Source organism: Periplaneta americana, chromosome 9, assembly GCF_040183065.1.
Source record: "Periplaneta americana isolate PAMFEO1 chromosome 9, P.americana_PAMFEO1_priV1, whole genome shotgun sequence".
In the NCBI taxonomy this organism is placed as follows: domain Eukaryota; kingdom Metazoa; phylum Arthropoda; class Insecta; order Blattodea; family Blattidae; genus Periplaneta; species Periplaneta americana.
The window spans coordinates 41,022,212-41,045,418 of record NC_091125.1 but is presented as its reverse complement, the minus strand read 5'-3'; the positions used below and the strand labels follow the sequence as shown (position 1 = coordinate 41,045,418).

The 23,207-nt window shown below is 34.4% G+C and overlaps 1 protein-coding gene across 3 annotated transcripts; it reads right to left on the bottom strand.

Annotated features, from left to right (window-relative positions):
* Positions 1-8,372: 8,372 nt before the first annotated feature.
* Positions 8,373-22,430, bottom strand: LOC138705860 (brain acid soluble protein 1). Of its 3 annotated transcripts, none has more exons than XM_069834545.1 (7): positions 22,269-22,430; positions 21,697-21,798; positions 21,458-21,596; positions 20,243-20,349; positions 17,626-17,838; positions 16,546-16,942; positions 8,373-9,678 (listed from the first exon to the last, which is right to left on the bottom strand). In XM_069834545.1, the coding sequence occupies exons 1-6, from the start codon at positions 22,323-22,325 to the stop codon at positions 16,586-16,588; spliced, it is 975 nt and encodes a 324-aa protein (XP_069690646.1). In that variant the 5' UTR covers positions 22,326-22,430; the 3' UTR covers positions 8,373-9,678; positions 16,546-16,585. The 3 variants fall into 3 exon arrangements, with proteins under 3 accessions (XP_069690646.1, XP_069690645.1, XP_069690647.1); XM_069834544.1 differs by lacking the exon at positions 8,373-9,678 and adding an exon at positions 13,622-16,464; XM_069834546.1 differs by lacking the exon at positions 8,373-9,678 and adding an exon at positions 13,622-16,464 and having other exon boundaries at positions 21,464-21,596.
* Between the last annotated feature and the right edge of the window lie 777 nt (positions 22,431-23,207).

The following is a 23,207-nucleotide window of genomic DNA, read 5'->3' as shown; positions in this document are numbered from 1 at the left end:
AGTGTTCTTAAATGCGACAGGCTCATGTCACTAGTGGCATGTAAAAGAACTCCTGCGGGACAAAAATTCTGGCACAGTGGCAACGCTGATATAACCTCTGCAGTTGCGTCATTAAATAAACCCATAATTTTTTTTCCTCATACAGACATATGTTCAACACACAAAACTGGTAAAAAAAGGTAAAAGGTAAAGGTATCCCCGTAACATGCCATGAAGGCACTTGGGGGGCATGGAGGTAGAGCCCCATGCTTTCCATGACCTCGGCACTAGAATGAGGTGGTGTGGTCGGCACCACGCTCTGACCGCCTTTTACCCCCGGGAAAGACCTGGTACTCAATTTTATAGAAGGCTGAGTGAACCTTGGGGCCGTTCAAAACTGGTTCTTCTAAAAATTGAAAGAGAGCAGGATTTAAGGGGGAGAGGAGGAAACGAACTGAGAACAATGTATAGACTACAAAGACATTTTGTGCTAAAAGATTCTGTACCATAATTAAGGAAAAAATCCCAATGTGCTAAAGGCATGCTTTGACATACAACAGAATCAACTAATACCAAAGCTATCGAGGAGTTAAATATTTTATTCAAGACAAGCGTGGCTATATAACTTATGTATTATGATTCACTCACGAATTCAGACAAGGAAGAATACAACTTTTTACACTTGGCTAGAAACGGAAGGATATAAAGGATACAATAAAATTGCTTCTGGACTTCTAAATTTCCTTAAAACCCTCGAGGAGTCCCAGTCAGCCAATGATCCAACTGAAGTTCATATATTTTCAGGCACCTTTGCTGCCTAGAACAAGAACTGTGTCTTGATGAGTACATTAATGGCTTTTTTTAAGAAGCAAAACATTTAATAAGATAGTTCACTACTATCCAGTTCGCGACCACAGTTACATGGCCCTTGACAGAGTATTTGGTAATATAGGAAAATCCTGCCGAAAAAGGAAGAAATTCTGTCTTTTGCAGAATAGATCTACTGTAAAGTTCTGGATCAACATGGTACCAATAAAATACTGTATGCAATAAAGACGGTGAAATAAAGTATTTAAAATCCAATATATAAAATGTCTGGAGACCTAAGATACCCTTCAAAATGACAGCCCAATAAAATCAAACAACAAAGTATTATTGTCAGTGGTGGGCTGAAATCCCATTGAATTTGAAGTACTAAAATCAAAGACCTGTATCCAAGAAATAATGAAAGCAGCTGCTTTATCAAAGAAGAGAAAAAGAAAGAAGTCTAGAGAGTCATTATTTCGAAATATCATAATCAACTAAAGAATTTTATAGATATTACTGGAGATTCATGTTAAACAGAACAGCTGATTGGAAAAGGAAGAATGTCCAGGCAGCTGTTTTTGAGAAAAAACTGAAGAGTCTTTCTTAATTTGCATAACTAGCTCTCATTATTACTTAGAGATTCTTAATACTTTATTTACAAATTTACGTGTAGGTAGAAGAGAAGAGAAAGGAAAATTCTTCAGATTACTTTAACAAATATAGATTTTATTCCTTTTTCATATCAGCGATTCAATTATTAATATGGTCGTATTTTACTAATGGCAGGTAAGCTTACTTGACTGTTTGTCATTCACTCTCATTATGGCTGCATGAACATAGTTTGATTTTCCAATATATTATACAGTAATACCGTAATACCATGTAATTATATATTTTACTTTTTTGTTCAAACTATCTACAACGATAAAAAATTAATAAAATATAAATCAGAATATGATATGAATTAAATATTATAAATTAAAAATAAAATATGAACAAAAGGTGTCATTTATAAAGAGAAAAAAAAATCAAATTTAAATATTAACAAACGTGTTATGTTTTAATGTCTTCACTGTAGCGACTTTTCAAGACTAAAATAAAAAATAGAAGATTCACACTCTCACATTATCATTTATAAATCTAAATTTTAAACTATTAACTGGATAACCACATTAGTATCTCAAAAACAATATGATAGTAAAAAAATCAATTAAATATTTTGGGTTAACATTTTTCGATCATGTAAAAAAATATATTAACTGAAAAATTTACTTTGAGGCATTTGCGACTTCTGAGGGGGGGGGGGGGGGAGAAGCTTTTCATTTTATATGTATTTCTAAAACATTGTGCTGCAAGGTTTGTCAATCCTTTGAGATAATGTAATGTCACGTTTACAGAGCCTCAAGCACCAAGAAATTTAATCTACTCCGTAATATGTCTACTCATTATGTAATAGTAGCTCTGTTATCTTTCTCTTCGCATAATGCGTCATTAGCAGGTAGTGGCTCGTCTGCTCAAGTGTCCCGTCATGAACCCACAGTTCCATATCAACATATTGCAAACATTCTGGAACTTTCATTTGCTTACGATCAATAATCTTGAATTACTGGCGTCGCAGAAAAGAACCAGTCCATGGTCCTGATCACAGGTGCATGGTTATCTTTTGAAAGTAGCATGTCACGTAAGCTGCCGCATCACAGACAAATTGCATCAAAGTAAATTAAATCTCTACAATACATATCTAAAATGAGACCCTATGTGATCATGTTGATCAGTACAACCAATTCACACACAAAGCGTCCCTTCGCTGGCACCCACTGACGCAACGAGTGTAACATGCATTCGTACTTCCGCCCACGTTATACTACATTCATGAGTCATGACCTTGAGAACGTCTAAAGGTGTAGACTGTAGACTTATTCACTGCTAAACTATGAATCTTTGTAAATTAACATAACTGAAATGCAAATATACTTACAAGATCTCTATATGTATCCTAGAGGTAAGAAAATAGTGCACAATCGAAGCTTCAAATTGAGGTTATGTTCTCACAAAACTTGGTGGGCAACTGTTGCTCTACTCTCTACAGTTAAAAAGTGATGAACAGCAGGAATATAAAATTTTATAAGATAAAGGAAATGAGAACCCTTAAAATTATATGATGCTGATCAAAACTTACACAGCACAATTTACTATACTCAGATTGTGGGCCGGCAATAGATATTACGCAAATTTGAAATTAAATTGTTATATTTGGTAATCTGTTGTTATTCATCAAATAGTATTGCATAAACACCGAAATAGCAGAGAGAGAGATCACTCGTGACTGTCAATAACTTTCTTCTGTATAAGAATTCTCATGGAATTTGAAGTTACGTACGTAAGTCCTAATGTGCTCGATATTGGATAGGTACTGGTACTTCAATTTTATGTAGTACCGGTAGTTTAAATCGTACAATGGCCCACGTCACATCAGTGTCAGTATATCGAAATAACCATTGTTCAAAGCAATGTTTTGCTTAAGAATTGGCATGCATATAAAACAGGTTTGATACTAATAAGTAACAGTAACATGCTGGAGCGTTAGGCAATAATGTATTATGTAGTTATTTGACGAAATTACTGCTATTTTCTTTTAGGCTTGTTTCCAAATATCTTCATAACAAAAGAAAGTCATCCAACAAAGATTTTGTATGCTCTCTTTTCATAATTATATGGGGTAAATAATCTGTTAGATCTTATTAAACAAATCTTCTTCTTGTACATCAACCTTGCACAGCACCAAAAGCATCGTGGACATATAACCTTTATAGTCTGGGAGATATAGTCACTGCTTTCTGTTATAGCTGAACCTCACCGATTTGCCAATTTCAAGATTGCTAAGCGGCAAAAGCAATATCCTCTGATTCTATACTGAATTTTCCTAGTTATAAGGAATAAATATAAAATTTTCTCTACCTGGTGAAAGTGTATCTAAACTATTGTCACATCTTTATTCAAAGTTCCAAGCACAGGCGCCAATTTTGGGGGTGCAAAACATTTTCTGCCCCCTCAACTTATAAAGCCAGGGGCGTCACTTCTCCCACATAAAATTAATAGAGGGACCTCACCCTTCCAAATAATTCGAAGAAGGATTCGTGTTTAAAAAAAATCGTTTGAAATACGAATTACGGCATAAACCAAAAATGGTTATTTCAAATCCATAAAGAGGGTCAGCTATCGCTATGACCGTGTTAGTGACGCAACCCACAATGTCCCCTCCATTTCTTTCCTCCTGCATTTGAGAGCTGTGAATCCCTTGCACGTAATAATACAACAGTGATTCCACTCCATCTATGAACCACATTCTTAAGTTTTCTTCATTTCAAATCTATAAACTTGTGTGATTGTACAGTAAAGGTCATAAGTATTACCAAGCAGAAATAATACAGAATTAACAGTTCAATTAACATTGTATTTTTTGCCTAATATCAGTTACCAAATTATTAATGTTCAACAATTAAATTTGTTACGAAACTTAAAAGTAACCATTATAAACATTGTTTCAGTGAACGTTTCTTGTGATGATTGTTGTCGCAAGTGTGTGCTTGTGATCATTTACTGTCATGTAACTATCAATAATAATGAATAAATTAAAAAAAAACTGTTAAAAATAAAATGGCAATGAACGGAAACGATGATAAATTGGTTGGTAAATATAGTAGTGACAGTGAAACTAATAGCTCATGTTCATCATTGCAAGGATCAACAAAGGTGGTGTGTAAGGCATAAGGGCTATAGGTTTCAACCATCTTGGGTTAACCCTTTCTAACCCAAATTAAATTTACAAGCAACCCATGTTGAAACAAATAGCTGTATTAGGACCAATTCAGTGACCAAGTTACGGGAGTGGCAACATTTGAAACAAAACTATATTGATGTAAATGTATTGAAATAGAAGTTATCCAGCAAAATTTACCTTCATATGTAGCACACAAGTATATAAATGCTATAAAGTTAATTATTGCCATATGGTATCTACTGGGTGTTCATTTCAAAGTGTGTCATGACGTCACTGCTGTTGGGTCACCGATTTGAAGAGAGTTTCAGCTTATATGTTAGAGAAGTTGCCTATTATTTAAGGCATTCTTCAATCTGAACTTGAGAACGTGTACGGTATAACTTGAACGTCGTAGCAACAGATGGTGGTCTGTACAGTCTGTGTGCTACCATAACCTCTTTCGAACTGTGTTTTGCGCCGGCAAGTCGTACACAGGGTATTTGTTATCATCGGTTGCGTACGGTAACATTCCACAACACAAATCAAATGCTCCGTGTCCATGTTGACCGTCGAAGTTAATGTCAACAAATACGTAAGTAATCGTCTTAACCCTCTCCCCATATCCCGACAGTACGTATTTCCAAACAGTTCACATTCCTCCCACTACCGGCGTTACCGTACGTATCGGTACGTACTCTTCAGAATGAACACCGTACTTGCTAGGCAACTTCTCTGCCTCATAGATTACACACCTCTGCGGAAGTGTAGGAAGATTGAATTCTCTAGGCTCATCGGCTAACCACACGACGGCATACAGCGAGCCATGACACATTTTGAACTGAACACCCAGTATAGGTAAGAAAGGGTTAAGCAATTTCGATGGGTATTATATTATGAAAAATCAGACGATGTTATTTTCTGTAAAATATATAAGCTTAAAGACATTTCTGAAAAATGGCAATTGAAAGTTTTCTCGGACAGTCCATTTCCTCAATATTTCACCTATGGTTCAAGTACAATAATGAATAGTTCCTGAATAGAAGCACAACCTTAGGACCTCATAATCTTCAATCTCCCATGGATGTAGTAACAGTTTCAAATCGTCGGTTTAGAGTGTAAACCTGCTAACCGCCAAAAAGAAAATTTTACGAGGGAACCAAAAACTAAGCTTACATTAAACTCTGAAACTTTAGGACCAAATCCAACGTACAAGTGGCATTTGTACCTGTACTTTAAATTTGGTCCTAAAGTTTCAGAGTTAATTTAAACCCAATTTTTTGCCTCATTTGTAAAATTTTCTTTTTGGCGGTTAGCAGGTTTACACTCTAAGCCGACAAAATACCACAGCTTATCTATTATATGAAAATGTCATGTTTATCTACAAAATTATCTAGATAAATGCAAAAAATTTTCATCCATCACTCTCCACGATCCTGAATTATGTTTTCAGCCATAACTAAAGCGATTTCTATAGAGAATGCTGCAAAAGAATGTTATCTACATAGTTAATTGCCTACATGTATATTCCAAAAGTTTTATTCAAATAACTGACATAATTTGCACGATTTTATCACTTGTTAAAAATGTTTTTGTTTACTAATACTTCACCACTTTCGTATACCTATAAACATAAAGCTGGAATTTTCTGCACTTTCATTAATTTTTCTAGTCAATCATTATATGTATAGGACACCAGCCCATATACTTGCAACCAACTTCAAAACTGAGGCAGCAATGATTAACGTCAAAAACAAAAAACTCTCATTTAAGATCAAAAACCTTCACTTTCATTTCATGCAGCTTGATGACTACACACTAAATTATGTGCGCATGAAAGCAACATTATTTCAAGCTGCACATATTGTTATAGCAAATATTTTAAAAACTAATGAACAGGTCTCCTTTTTTATAATATTTCTTAAATACTGCACTAACACACTTTCGCATAAAATTCTGTAATCAAATATTGATGTACAACTTATCTGTATTATTCTTCAAGATTTCCAGTATCAAATCTCAATTCATTACGACCAAACCAGACTCCATCCTTACAAACTTAACACCGTTCTATTTCGATCTAGATCTTCACCTCTTTATGAAATTTTAAAACTTTCTTGTATATTACAATGTACATAAAAGGATATCCCTCATTTTATGAATGTCTCTAAAATAAAATTTAATCATACCTTAACTAGAAGAACTACTTACTCTTAAATCTTTGGCAATTACAGCCCTAAATACAAACACACAGCACGAAATCATGTTAATTTTTAAAATTATAACACCAAAAAGGTATTGGACAGCAATATATATCGCTACAAGAAACTAAAGTATCAAAAGACCGAAATAAAAACATTATATTCATTTACATCTATATTAAAGAAAGAAAAAGTGAACTTATGCGAAATAATTTGTTTATTTATAACATATTACTGTACAGTAATTCTTATTCACTATTGAAATAGCTAACTGCTCAATCAGTACAGCAGTTCATTAAGGACCGAAGAGATGTAGTTACAAAATAAAAAGGGTCTTTTACCACACTATTATCATAAGGAATGGATCTTTACGGCATTATGCCAAGGTCATATTAAAAAAAACCTTCCACATGAGTAGGATGCTTGAAGAAAAACTGAAGTCAATGTTAAGACGAAATACAAATTAGTAACATGTTTCACATTATGGAAGCAATTCAGGAACAGACCATAAATAAAGGGATAGTTGTTTAACGACGAATTGTAACTAGTAATATTAAATCCAGCATGCATTGTCTAATGAATATGTTTGCTGTAATTCCTGAAGTTTGTGGGTTTATTCCCAGCTAAGGGCAATAAAAATCTTTAGCATGGCTTCCTTCAGAAGGGAAGGTAGGAGGTATGTCAAATTTATGATGCTCGTACATGAAAGAAACTTGTCCTTGAATTATGGAGACTCAGGCTAAAAATTACTATTTTTCGCCCAGATTAAAAATTTGAGGGTAACTTATCGAGCCCAAATGAATACTACAAGTGCACGTGTTTATCTTGCACAGAGGGGGCTGACCTAGGGATGAGCAGGGCTACCTGCTTGTTACTTGGATACTTAGTGTAGTCAAGTGGTGTGGGTTGCGAATGCATCTAACTGGAGAGTAAGCACAATAGATCTAGTACATTGCACTGTTCGGTCAGTGTCCCCTCTCCCATAAATATGTGGGTATAGCTCACTCTCATATTGCCGTATCTTTTTATAGTCAAACATACTTCTTGGCTTAAATTTCTCTTTAATCCAAACCCCTACAATGTGTAGACAATTTGCACTGTTACAGGTTTGTCAACAGAAACATCAAATAGCTCAGAACTCTGTTCATTGACAAATCTTTGCTAACTTCAATGTACGTCACTTTCATGTAATACAGCTTCCCAAAATATACCATCATTCTACCAAGTGTTCACCTCACATTAAGCATTTCATTTTCAGTTTATAGATCACTTGTTTTCTTTTATTCAAATGCAACTAACTACATCATTTACGCAAGTGTGTCTATCTATGAGCAACATGCCAAAGCTATAGTTATTTTTGCCACTGTAGGCATTGTTCTCAGTGCACCATTGGAGGCTAACTATGTAGTAATGCATGATGATAATCAATGAAGCAATGAAATGTCAGAAGGGAAAACAGGAATACCCCGCAAATATCTACCACCAAGTAACATCTTTGTCCACCACAAATTTCCATTTGGACCAGCTATGATTGGAACCTGGATTACCGTTACCAGCATGGAAAGCCAATCCTCAGTGGTTCCCAAAGTGGGGGTTGCGAGATGATTTACAAAATGAAACAAGAAACGTCTTATTAACATATATTTATGTCGTGTTTAGGAACATAAACAACAATGAACATAAAAAAAAATGTTGCAGAAGATACAAAGTAAACAATAATGATGCGAATAATGTGCCTGTTTTAAGAAAGCAGTTTTTAAGATCTGAACCCTGTATTCAATACACATACTGATATTTTCAATTTCAAGAAGATTTCTCACTTTTTTTTTTATTGTTGTCATCGACGAGAAACTTATTTTTCATAAATACAAGGTTGCAAATACTATAAACAATTTCAGAGCTTCTTTTGCTAGCTAGAGGTATTCTTGAATTGATTCACAACTGGTCAAAATACTGTGGGAGAGTATAAATCCAACATTCCATCAGTAGATATATATTTCAATGGTTCTTTCCTTAATATTCTTTGGAATTTCAGCCAGTTGCACGCAACTATCTAAAAACGGATTCAGTATTCTTCTGTTAGTTATAAAATTGTTTTGAGTTTCTTTCAGAAAAGCAAAAAATTGTTTAAAAATGTGCAAGCTTAATTACAGGTATTTGTCTGCAAAAACAAACAGTACTTATTGTAGCATAAAGTACATAGTTAAATTTTCCACGAGTTCTTTAATACACTGGAACGAATTAAATTGCTTTTGTCAAGATATGTGACGACAAATCAAGTTTCCTTAAAATCTCTGGCTACTTTATAATATCTTGGCCTTACAAACTACTATTCAAATATGTTTAGTCTAAAAAACAAAAGAGAATTTGAAAATAGGTGAGAATAATTAGATTTCTCGTCTTGCATTAGAAGTTTCGTGGTCTCCACTGGTTCTGAGTAAAATTATCCCTGTTTTCGATTTTACAGTGAATTGTCTTTTCCGAATGAGGTTAAGTATTGGTACAGAAGTTAGGGGTTACAAACAAAATTCTCTACCAAAAGTGGGTTACATCTTCAGAATGCTTGGGAACCACTATTCTAACCATTCTGCTAATGGTAAGTTTTGAAAGTCCATCCACTCCAGCCTGCTATATAACCCAGTTCTTTAATTAACTCCTTTTTAAAACTATGACTGCAATTTAATTCCATTAGCGAATTTCCGAAGTGTATTGCAAATCTCATTTCAGAAAGATACACATCCAGATAATGTAAACACTTCTATATTGTGTTATTTTCTAGATTATATAGAAGTATTTCAGTGACAGTGTTCAGCTAAGAGTACCACTATTCATCACTGCTGATTTCTGTTTACTTGCCAGAATGTTTCACAAATACTTTATCCAGTGCTGGAGATCAAGGTGCTTTCTGCTCGTACAGTACCAGATGGCTGATGTCTAAAATGAGTAACCATAAAACAGTTTAGATTATACGGTATAAGCAAAAATTCTCTCCACCTTCTGTCAATAAATTTATATTTCCTTACATTTATATCTTAGCACTGTATTTGCCAGGTTCAGTAGTAACTGCATTAAGTTCCAGATACAACTATGAGTTGATCAGGCAGGAATATAGTGCCTTAAGAATATGACAGAATATTTATACCTTAATTTTCCAAAGAACATGTTATAATTTCCTCATGGAAAACTGTGATGTGAACATGCTTACTAAAGAAAAGTACGGTAATATTGTTCTCTCAACAATGTCAATATAAAAAGACCTAATGAGTTTAATTTATTACAGATACATTTCAATTACGCGTACTTTGCCTTCATATCCTCTAATAAATGACAGAATTTAAATTTCTGTGTAGACCTGAGTGTAAGGTTCTCAATGCAAATATTAATGTTGTATTTTTTATTGTCATACACTCGTGCCTGTGTAATTAGCAAAGATTCAACTAGCTCCAATAATCAACGAAAATAAATACGAAAGTTGGGGCACAAATCATGGCAACTATTTTTCTTCCCTTAAAAGTTAACCAGTGGTATCACGAGATGTTATATGTCATCCACAGTATGTGGTCGCATCACTACATAGCAGTGTGATGTATGGTTATCGCCAGAATTGGCAGATGTCCTGGATTGAATTACATATTTGTCCCAGAATGTCAAAAAGACTGGAAGAAAACAATTTTTTTTTGTTCATTTCTATAAAATTATTTTCAAAATCCTGTCCAACTCATGTTCAATGTCGTCAATGCTACCTGGCATCTCCTATCAGGTTGTATTGAAATAAAATCAATAATAGTACTGTAGTATATATTAAGTATTATACAGTACCTTTATTCTTTATTCTCTGTGGAAATTGATTTATAATTTATAGGATTTAAACACTATCATGCATTTTTTTCTGTATAGGTCAGGCTCTAATATGAGATTATTTTTCTAGACTTTATCGATAATCCCCAGGAAATTTCATAATCTAGCAAAAATGTAATCTATACTAATAATAAATCTGTAGCCGAAATTTTTCTGGTAATTTTCGATTTTCCAAAAATAATTGATCCTAACATATATAATTAACCACCCTGAAACCGAAAATAGCTTTTTTGAAATTTTTGTTTGTATGTCTGTCTGTATGTTTGTTACCTTTTCAAGCGATAATGGCTGAACAAATTTCGATGAAAATTGGAATATAAATTAAGTTTGTTGTAACTTAGATTTTAGGCTATATGGCATTCAAAATACATTATTTAAAAGGGGGGTTATAAGGGGGCCTGAATTAAATCGAAATATCTCGCTTATTATTGGTTTGTGTGAAAAATGTTACAACAAAAGTTTCTTTAAAAATAATTTGCGATAAGTTTTATTCCTTGAAAAATTTTGATAGGACTGATATTTAAGGAGATAAACGAGTTTTAAAATTAAAATAATTGCCATCCAAGGTCGTGTAATGAATTAAAAAACAAATGACTTCGTCTATAAGGGGCCTTGGACAGCAACAATCGAAAGCTATGAAAGATAACCTACAGAGAATGTTTCTGTGTTTGTATGAAGTAATATCGGAAGCTAAATTAACCGATTTGTATAATTAATTATTATTTCACCATTGGAAAGTGTAGTTTCTCTAGATGGACATAATGCTATAATGTTATTACAGTAACTTCTGATATAATATAATATGTAATATTATATAATATAATTTAAGTTATTTGAAGGGTTCAGAACCATAGTGGGCCAAGCGCCATTTACTGAATACGTAGAAAACAAGGGTTAAAATTAAGTTATTACCATAATTCAATGGAAACCTATAACAAGTAAAATAAAATATACACATTAAATCTAAATGATGTCAATCTTCATTAACTATGGTTGCATGTAATAAAAATTAAGAAACATGTTAAAGGAATTGTCATTGCACCAAATGAGTGTCTATGGACCAAAATGATCGCATTTTAATTATTTGGATGCAATTTAAATTAAGTAACATATTAAACGATTTATCCTTCTATCAAACACGAATGTTCCCTGGATCAAATGTCCTATTTTAATTATGTAATTACTTTATATTTATTTCTAATGGGTGCAGCGGAGCGCACGGGTATGGCTAGTAAAAACTAAAGTTTAAGCCCTATATAAGTACATGAAATACATAAAACGAATAGGCTAAAATCAGTTGTATTATAAATTGAATTAATTCAAAATATGTGTGGTCACATTAACGTATGAAATCCAGGATTCCTGATGAATCTGGCAACCCTGATTATAACAAATTTTTTTACATGTAATACATAATGCAGTTGAGTCAATCGCCATCCAGAATGGATGTGATCCTATGGGTTTTTAGGGTGGGTATGTGTGATGTAATACTACTCCAACTACCGTAATAAAAACGAGTAGCACAATGCTGTGTCGTTTGTGGGTGTTTGATCCCAAACCTACCCTACTAGTAACTATTACACATCCTGATCTTTCATTTTCATATTTCTAAATTTTGAACCACATCAGCATTAAAAAAAAAAATTCCTGTGACTTATGCCTCAATCTTCAAAATGTACTAAAACAAAATGTGTCCAAAGTTTGGGATTGTAAATACGTATAACTATCACTGGCATCCACTAATCTCGATTTATAGTATTAAATAACCTTTCAGCATCACAGTAACTCTTCATATTCTTGTACGACTTTGAGAAAAAAAGGAAATATTAAAATTCGGAAGTACTTACGCAAAACATGGCTAGCATAGATGTAATGTATTAGGAGAAGGAGAAAGGAGGGTCTTGAGGATAGAGTTAATGCTATGAATCCTAGCATACAGCCAAGAGATATGACACTAAAAGGATTATATGTATTTACAAGCCAATCTGGTCTGGCCTTACAATGATGTCATATGAAGAAAATGTGATGTCTGTAAATACAGTGTAATTCTAATTTCAGGTTTTTCCAACATTTTAAAGCTAATTTTTAGCTATCCAGCAAAAGTTTCACATACTGAATACTCCATTACCCAATTTAAAGTGTAGTCACTGCACAAACATTTAGTATGGCAATAAATGCAAGAACATACTTCAGTGCTTATGCTAAACCTGAGAGCCATAGTCTTCCTGACCTGGTACCATTTACCTACTCCATATCTGTTTCATTCTTTTTAAGTTCCGTCTTTTCAGACTATTAAAAAAAAAAAAAAAAGACTGCACTTGCTCATAAGATTAAATTCTTTAGTGATTATTCTAAATACGTTTCAGTCAATCTTCACAAGCTCAAAGAATACAGAACATTTACTTTACCTCCCGAGGAACGTTATTTTACTTATATTAAAATACTAATTTTATGCTCTTCACATACAGATTCTCTTTTCTTGTCATAAAGCTCAGTAGTTAAGACAGCATTAAATAACATATTTTTATAATTATACTCGTAACTAGCATTTTCCTATCAGTCATTTCAAGATTTCTCATTTAGACTGACAAAAATCCTCTTCTTTAGCAGACATACGTATTTTAGAAACATATGGATGTTTGTTTCAATGGAATTATATTTTTATTTTAATATAATACCATGATAAGTGTATATCATTAGAAGTTACAGTAAGATCTAGACTTGAAATTTGATTCCCTAACTTATATATATAATAAAACACTATTTTTGCTGAAAATTTGTGTGCATAAATCTTGATCATAGTATTTACACATGTCACAACTGGAGGGACGGAAGTTAGTTACTTCACCCATGTAGTACCACTTCACTGTTTCCTTATAAAACTGGATACCGCAATGCAAGAAGCAGGGTCCAAGTGAGATATTTCTCTTGAGATCTAACATCTGAGTCATCTTTGGCTAAATTTATTATTGCAGTTAGCAACATTCAGTCATAAAAAGATAGCAATGAGACACAGAGGTTACTCATCGTAAAATCTGTAGTTTAATATAATGCCTACAATGTACAAAAAATCTTCTACAAATTTACACACGACAGTAATTACCGCATTATGCTTAAATCGAGAATACACATTACTGAAAAGACAAGCCAGTAAGGCCTCTCTCACACCAGCTCAACAGACTTCAATAAGGGCTGCCACCTTTATATTTTAAACATCCTTTCTTTCCTAATGCACACATGTGTATACACTGTGAAGGCTAATTTACAAGCAACAGTAAGAGGTGTGGTCTTTATTGCAACATGACAATCAAGCACTACTGTCATAACTCAACAATCTTACAAAATTCATGAAAAAAGAGATTAGCACTTGCATAAATTACCAGAATTAACATAAAGCAGACTTGTATGTCTTTATATATTCTTCATGCAAGGTGACAACCCTCTTCTCCATCAGCTGACACTGAAAAGCCTAACCTTTGGACCACAAGACATGCGTGCATTTCTGGGTAGGGGGAGGTGTCTTATGATCCAGTCACGATATTCAAATGAGCAAGTGCAAGTCCGCCAGCTGCAGAACACAAACCAACACCTGTTGCCAGTAATACCAACATCGTCAGTAGGTACGTATTTTATTTCAATAATTATAACAAGTGCATAATTATCTGACAGGCAATTGTTGTAAAGAAAACATTGTGCAAACTTTTTTCTTGTGTATTTATTCTTTGTTTTACGAGGCAGCAGTAAGTCCTTCCCGCTCGCCCCCTCTCAGAAAGAAAAAAATTTTGATTACCTTCAGTAATATTTTGTCCGGTTCTCTGCTTTCACATGGAATTTTACAACTTTTCTACAGCAAGTCCCTAGAAAGAGATGATACTACCCACATACTAACCTAACAGACATCTACACTACACACTCATCAGCTAACACTCAAACTAGTGGGACCTAACTAAAAATAATTATAATGATAATAGCATTTTACAGGAAGCAGGAATTAATAAACGCCAATAATTACAAACATCAAGTTCAAAAAATGATTTGTGATCTAAAATTCAAAAAATGAGAATGACAATGATACAGATGGATGGTTGTGGTGAAACATTTTGCCCTTTCTGCAGCAGCATCCCAACTTCTCAGTGCAGGGGAGGGGGAATAAGCAGAAATGGCACATTCGTGAAAATAAAAGCAACAATCATTGCACTTCCACAATCTCATTTGATGTTAATTGACTCTATACAATGCACTACAAGTGGCCAGGCACCACAGTCAGTTCGTACATTTCATATTTTCTCGATGTATGCTGCACTCGCAAACAAATACATACCAACCATGTATGGATGCACACAACCTACTTCGTTGTAACTCCAGTTAATCTCCATAACATACAGAGACATAGTCACAGTAAAACAAGCCTTTATTTCTTTTAGGCTCTTCTCATGTTACAAATCTCTTAGTGGAAGATCAAGTGATAAAAGTGCATCATAATTTCCAGAAAATATGACATATTACATATCAGCAATGTGTCTCAATAAGTCCTTTCCTTAGGCAAGGTATTCAATGCCCACCAACTTAGTAACTATGTAGACAGTGCAAAGGAATGCTTCTGGGTAACTGCCAGAGTTTTTAACCCTATTAAATTCATTGTAAAAAGTAACATAAATTACTATGATAAAAATAAATTAGCAACACATTCTATGAACAATTTTCCACAGGAATTGTGATACTACTGCCTGTAAAGTGATAACCAATCCAATCTTTTAAGGGTAAAAACACAGCAGCTTTTAGCTTTCAGTTCAGAAAGATTATGGTTATGAATATGATATTAGTAATTTAAACTAAAATTAATCAGTAACTTTTTAAAACCCACATCTTATAAAAGTTCTCTATAAATTAATGCAGGTTTATACTAAATTATGTTAAAAACTTAGATAAACATGTAGGAATCCTCCCTCCCCTTAAACTTTAACATTTTATTTAACTTTGCACTGTTATGTGATGCAAAAAAAAAACACATTCAATTCTACACATTATTATTTACTTTAAATATGTATAGATTGTCTATGTACTCGTACAAACCTAACATATATACCCCCTTCCCCAAATCATTGTCTTTCCAAATGAACAGCGACAAGGCGCTCAAAACACATTGCACAGAGTGGAAGGAGTACAGAAGGAGACGAGACAAAAACAATGAAAAAGGAGGAGAGACTGCCGGAGATCTGCTCGCTCGGGAAGGGCGAGCTGCCTCGCACTTGTGCCCTGTAGGGCGGCCACAAGCAGGAGGCTGTATGGTATACTTCTGCAGAGATAATCTGAAAGAATATATATGTACTAGGAAAAATAGTAGTTCATTTGTTTATAATTTGAATACTGCGGCACACGGCCAACAACATTCTCTGCAAAAATATGCCAATGACAACAGACCTCAGTGAGAGATATTTCGCTCTGAAGTGACATAAACGCATTTCCAAATTCATCACTAAGAAGAGGCAGGCTAATTAAAACATACCAACATATGCATCTCCCACCAATAAAACTGCATGAAACAATTCTGTGAAGATAAAACACTGAAGAAATGAGACACGCTGAGATGCAAATGGATGCTGATTATATCACACCAGTGCGATGGAAGGGACGGGTGTCACTTACCAAAGCTATCAATTCACTGTGTTAAGATAAGATGAAACACACACATATTGTAGCACTATTGAAGACTCCCATTTTTATATTATATCTTTTAGATCATTTTCTTGTATTTTTTACAGGGCAAATGTTCTATCCCCTCTCGCTCGCTCTCTCACTCATCTTCTGTACAACTTGTTCTAAATTGTATTTAAAATATGACGACTCAACGTCAAAAGGGATCTGCAAAGGAAACCATAATGATTAACGATCATTTTAACTACAGACTGAACAATATGAATAATTCCACGTATGTATACTTACATCATATAAAAATCAGGTACACAACGCCCAGAGGGGACTGTTACTCTGCTGCCGTCTGCTTCCCTTCTTCCGTCACCGTTGTGGGCGCAGTAACCTTGTTGTTTTCGACGGTGGGGGGTACAACAGTGATGGCAGGGGCAGGTTTCCTGGGTTCTTCTGTGCCGCTGACTCCATCTGTTGTGGGTGTGACTACTGGTGCTGCTGGTGTAACAACAGGTGCTGCTGGTATTGTTGGAACTGGTGAAGACTTTTCTTCACTGCTTGGGGCTTTCTCATCGTTCACTTGATTTTCATTCACAGTTACTGGCTTATCCGTAACATCCACTGTCTCCTTGGTCGGAGAAGGATGCTTGTTTTCCACATCCCCATCTTTATGGTTTCCATCTGCTGTTTTGACCTGGAGGGGAAAAAAGTTAACTTTATGAAAGTATTGTAATTACTAGGAAATACCTCTGTGAAGCAACTTTAAAGGAAACAATTTCAGATAGTGTCCGAATTTATAAACTCTGTGAATGGAAATCTTGTTCTGAATTCGTACAATTTTGTAAGATATTCAAAGTTTTCACCTGTACTTTGGGTTTCAAAATTGTCACTACTTTCAAGAAAAAAGCAACAACATAAAGAAACGCAAATTGCCTTCAGCTACTATTACCGGTAATTTTCTTTCGAATTTATGACATACTTTTAATTGTAACCAATAAAAAGTCTACTAAATGAATATTATAAAATAATAGTCCATTTAACCGAAAATGTAGGATGTAACAGAGAAACTGAAAAAGATTATGTATATAGTAAAACTTTAATTTTAAGCAATCACTATTTAACATTTTCCCCGCATTTAATGTTAATAAATTCACAGTCCGTAAATTCTGATATAAGCAATTCTATTTATAGTCAAACCCCCATTTATGGCAAAATATTCGTCCATAGAAGTGAGGTTCTAACATACCAGTACACATATTAAACAAAAACTCCCAATCCAACCTTGAAACATGACAATTACATATCTAACACTGAAGATTATAAAACAGTGACCATTTGACACAAACAATGAATTTTCATAACTTGTACAGTGCTGACCTCCGTGTTCTCAGCATTTTCATTTGATGGCGCTGTGCTTCCTGCTCCATCAGAAGCATCTTCAGATTTCTGTGTCTGATTGTTGCTAGAGTCAGGATCTGTTGGTGTTGGAGTGACAGCAGGAGCTGCAGGCTTCTCCTCATCTACTTCCATTTTCAACTCTTCGTCACCACCTTCTTCTGTCCCCTTTTTCTTTTCTTCTGTTTCTTCAGCCTAAAACAAATCGTCATTATGAAATAGTGTACATGTTAAGAGATCATATATAGTTAAACAAAAACCTCCCAAAATAGTAATATGTAATGGTACTACATAAAGTGAAAATACTTATTTATAAAATTGTTAATTTCTGCAATCACAGATGTCTCAATGCTGATGTGAGATCTCAGAAAATAGTATACTTTAAGCCACTATATACATCTCACTAGCAAGTACAATATACTTAGGCAACAGAAAGCTTTAGGAAACATTACTTTCAATTATGTAAGGTCACATGAAAACTACATATCAAGCTATTTCTCTAGTTCAAAGTGTAAATAATTTATTTCAAAGATTGTATCTATGAAATTGCTCTGTTCATTTCCCTGCATACAACTTACTCACAATATATTTATTTCTGGAAGAAAAGAATATCTAACAGAATTAATATACATGTATACGATGTATCATAATTGAATGCAAAATACAGTGTAGACAATGATGCCATTCATATTCTAGATAGTGTAAAACTATTATAGAAATACATAATTGAATTAGCAAGTACATAACATGTTGAGACTTCAAGAATCAAATGTATTACTGTAAAACTTCATTTATGCGTTTTAATGGCGATATGAAGAAACGTGTTACTGAAATGATATTGAGTAACATCTTAAATAGCATTTGAAGACTATATAGGGAGAAAGAGTTAAGTCAATCTGAGTAATATATTCACAAGACAAAATTAGAACTTCACAGTTAAGCCATCTTTGAGTCTGTAATACTATAATTTATAACAAATATTCTTAAAAAAAAAATAGAGATTTGTAGGAAATCTTAACTGATTAGCGCCAAAGATGGATATATTAAATTTCAAACTCCAATCCAGAAAATTTTACAAAGACTTACATTGTTCTTCTAGTATGATCTTCATTTAATAATGTGATTATGTTACAAAAAGGTATTTATTTTGGACTGCTTGCTCCTAAGGAATACATCATGCCCTCAAATTGTGATAACTGTTCAGTTACATCATGGTGTGTTGCAAAATGTTTCACTGTTTCTACAGCAATAACAGCGTCATTGAAGGACACAAGAATGGTGAAAGAAACCATGGGCAGCTTCCAATTTCACGAATTTCAAAGTGGGCCGCATCTTAAACAATGAACACGTGCTCTATTTTCGAATTTTTACATTTCTACAAAAACCTAATTTCGAGCAAAATGGATTTAGAACGTATAAATGACATTAAATATCTCCTGGGATGTAAAATACGATCGTGAAAGTTACGTTTATAACCGAAATACGTAAATTAATATTTAAGTATAGAAATTTTGCCTGAACTTCAGAAAAAAAAAACGAGTAAGTGAGAAATATATAAAAGTTTTACTGTACTAGCATAACATAGTTTGATAACCTTAATTATCTTTAGTTTTAATACACTATTTGTACATATACTAGCCGTTAGTTCAAGAACACTTTGTAGCAATAAACTCATACAAATAAAGTGTTCGCATAGGCTTGCACCACGTTGTCTTGGTGTTATTGACTGACGTTTCGACCGCTGTGTTGTGGCCATCTTCAGAGCAGTTGTTGGATAAGGACCACGTAGGACCAATCAGATGCCAGAAGGAAAACCTACGACCTATCACAGCAAGTACTCCCCCCCCATCGAGACTACTATATGTATAAGTACTGGCACACTATTTCCTTATCCAACAACTGCTCTGAAGATGGCCACAACACAGCGGTCGAAACGTCAGCCAATAACACCAAGACAACACGGTAGAAGCCCTGAAGCTTATCCACACATCATACAAATAAAGCTTGAAACACAGTAATAGCTTTTGAAGTCAATAGAAATGTACATTTGAACCCTTACAATGATAGTGAAAAACTAATACATACTAATATAATTATCTCTATCAATTACAGTAAGTGGTTAAGGCTCATTCATCTCAAACATACATATCTTATACTCGTCCTAAGTACAATAAAAATTACTATGTTTACTCTTACTACTGCGGAGGAGATAAAACGACCCAGCACTGCAACCTAGTAGATCTATTGTGCTACTCCAATTCCCAACTCACAAAAGCTGACTGCAGTAAGGTTCAGTGGGTAACCAGGTTTCAAGCATGCAACCTCATGCATTCCTAGACCAGCCCCCCCCCCAAGTATTCTGTCAGCCAGTGATTATGAAATGCAAGTGAATCGAGATAGGTTGGAATGATGATGCTGTCTAATGTGAGGAAATGGGAGAACCCAGAGAAAAACTGACTGAAACCTTATCTGCCACGAGTGTCGTTACATTTTTTTCAATTAAAAAAATTCCAGGTCTGACCACACCATCTGCGTGACAGGCCATAGATCCAGAACATTCATCCACAACAGGAACAAAAATACTATGTTGGATTTGTACCTCTGCTTTCTCGTCAGTATTATCATTACTGACTTCTTGCTCATTTCCATCTTCTTTTGGTTTCTCCTCTTGGTTTTCCTCACGCTTAGGCCTGCCACGTCGCGAACCTGTTTAATAAAAATTACCTGCATTACTACAAATTATAATGTACGGCCCTCTGTCACTGGAAATATATGGATCATTTTTATCGCAGTGGTAACATCTCTGTAAATTTTATATAAATGAAACATCTTTTCTCAAACAAATCGAAAACCCTATAAGAACAGAACTTCTACTGTTATGTTTGTTATTATACTCCTGCCAATTACTGAATCACATAAGTTAGATAAATCTCAACTATGCATAATTACTTTAAATCTGACTCAAGAATATGACCAGCTGGAACACCAAATCTAGAGGGAATTATTGTTTGGGGATCTGCAGTATATTCTGTAGAAAAAATAGGCGTAGAAAATATACAATCTTATAAAGAAAAACTTTTAAATTATGCTATACAGCGTTTAAGTACTATTGATGGACTCCAATTATATGGAGGAATAGATTCTAAAAAAAAAAAGATTGAATATTATATCTTTTAATTTGAGTAAATTGCATTGTTTTGATGTTTTCAGCCTATTAAAATTTCTAAGAACAGTGCACATTTCATATCTTCAACTAAAAGATAAATCAACCACTATGACATTAACTAAATTTAACAAATAAGTTTCATCACACCACACCAGCGACGATAGCATTTTAAAAAAAATCAGTATATTTAAAATTTGTATCATTTCAAAACCACAATAAACTTAACAGTCGTCCATATCTGCTAGTTTTCATGCAACAACAGTAAAATCTGTCCATCCTATTACATACAGCTACGGATACTGTGCTTAATACCTTTAAATAGAATAAAAGTTTGGTAATATATGGTAAACAGCATCGGCCAGACTGCCATCTTTCCGCAATAGAGTTCAGAGCACATACCATTAAGAGTGTGAAGAGGCTCAAATATGTAAATCATAAATGAATTATAGGTCTCTGTTTATATTTAGTAATGAATATTTCCTGAACCTCTACTGCGGGAAGATGGAGGCCTGGTCGATGTTTACTATGGTAACTTAATTACCAAACTTATTGCTAAAACCAAAGCACTGAATACATACCCTATTATAAATTTTCTGAATAATTATCTACATACATTCAAAAATTAAACAACGGGGGGGAAAGACCAACCTCTACCTCCAGAAGGCGGCGTTTTCTTCTCTCTCTTTGCTGGAGGAGGTGGAGTGGGTGGGACACCTCTGGTGGAAGACCTAGTGCGTCGCCTGTTCTCCACCTCTGCCGTTCCACTTTCTTCTTTATGCCCTAAACCCTGTATGAGAAATCATTAAGTCAGCAATATCAATAAAAGTGTTTACAATATTTGAAGACATAAATGTTTGTAACATTATATTGTTGAAACTAATTATCACCTTTAAAAGGGCTTCTCCTTCCTGAGTCGTTCTAGTAAGTGTAGACACTCTCTTTCCTCCGCTTCTACGATTACGACCTTGTGGAGCCTCGTCTTCAGATTCCTGCTCACAACCATAAATAAAATTATTTAATTAAAAACTTATTTATGTAGCGAAAGTCTTCTTCGTTAGCTATTAATGATAAACATCAATATTTCGGCAAAGGTGATGAATACATAACCAAACATGTCCAATATTTCCAAATTCGCGCCTAATTTCGAAGTTCACTCCTTTCCCGCCAGATGGATATCGATGACCGAAGTTTACTTCACCCCGCCATTGAAGGACAAATACCCTGACTTCAAAATTCAATTGGACTACATTTCTCAAGTAATTAAGATTCTATTCATGCATTATAGTAAACATTGAAACCTATATTTTCATCACAATCAGTAATTACGCTTAGCTCAAAGCCACCCGAGTAGTGCAATTTTCCACAGTTTCTGTTGGCCTCCCGTATTTCTTCTTCATCACGTTGGGCCAGCATGGGATCAAAAGTTCTGCACCATATATCACAATAAATATAACATTACCCTATTTGAAACATCAACTGCGTTTTCTTTCTTGACGTCCACTTTCTCTCCAGACATTTTTCGATGCACTTAAGCACTTATAAACACTTAAAAACTGGAAGAAATCTTGAAATCGTCAGTATCCCGGTTCGAGTGTTTATACAGCACACAAAGATGGCGGTTAGCGTGGGTCACGTGACTGCACTTGAACTTCAAAAATACGGCATGGTGGCGACGTCTACCGGCAAAATGGAAAAATCACGTCTTAGCGCGTACTTTGACACGAATGTGAGATATAAAAAAAAGAAATCAGTGCAAATGAATTATTATCGCCGCGCTCTCATGGTTAACATGTCGGCATCATACAATAACGTACGGTGTGCTTTTAAAACATATTTTTTCCAACCGATTGTTGCTCTGTAGGTTTCACTCTAAGCGTCACGTTGTCACGTCTACTTCCTCGATAAGAATAAGCACTAGTTTGTTATATTGTTAAATGGCTATTATTATTATTATTATTATTATTATTATTATTATTATTATTATTATTTCATATACGAGTACGTTGACATTCTTAACTCTTAATAATAATTTTTAATCACATACCTTAATGTTCGTCCTCAGCACAAGACATTGCAACCTCGGTTTTAGTCCACGTGGATTAGACAAGTACTGTTCTCCAATCAGGAGATCAACCATGAAAGGAATGTGCTTACTATTGCGTCATCTATTGGAGCGAAGTAGATAAATAATATTATCTTCATAACGTCTGTTTAAAAACCATGCGCTCTCCTGCATTTGTTATTTCCTGTATGGAGAGATTAAAAGACCAGGAGATTAACAGTGATCTAATTTTGTAACTAGGATAGTATAAACATGTGTGTATCAATGTTATTGTTTGTGCTGTGAGAGCGAGCCAATAGAGAGAGGAGTACCCACGTGTGTGACCTTATGACATCT

What these genes read in the sequence shown, in the direction of transcription:
- LOC138705860 (XM_069834545.1), bottom strand. Translation starts at nt 22,325, where the DNA reads ATGTCTGGAGAGAAAGTGGACGTCAAGAAAGAAAACGCAGTTGATGTT. An exon ending in GCCGCCTTCTGGAGGTAGAG is followed by an intron (nt 20,350 to 21,457) that starts GTTGGTCTTTCC and finishes TTTATTAAACAG; the next exon opens with GTTCGCGACGTGGCAGGCCT. An exon ending in ATACTGACGAGAAAGCAGAG is followed by an intron (nt 17,839 to 20,242) that starts GTACAAATCCAA and finishes GATTTGTTTTAG; the next exon opens with GCTGAAGAAACAGAAGAAAA.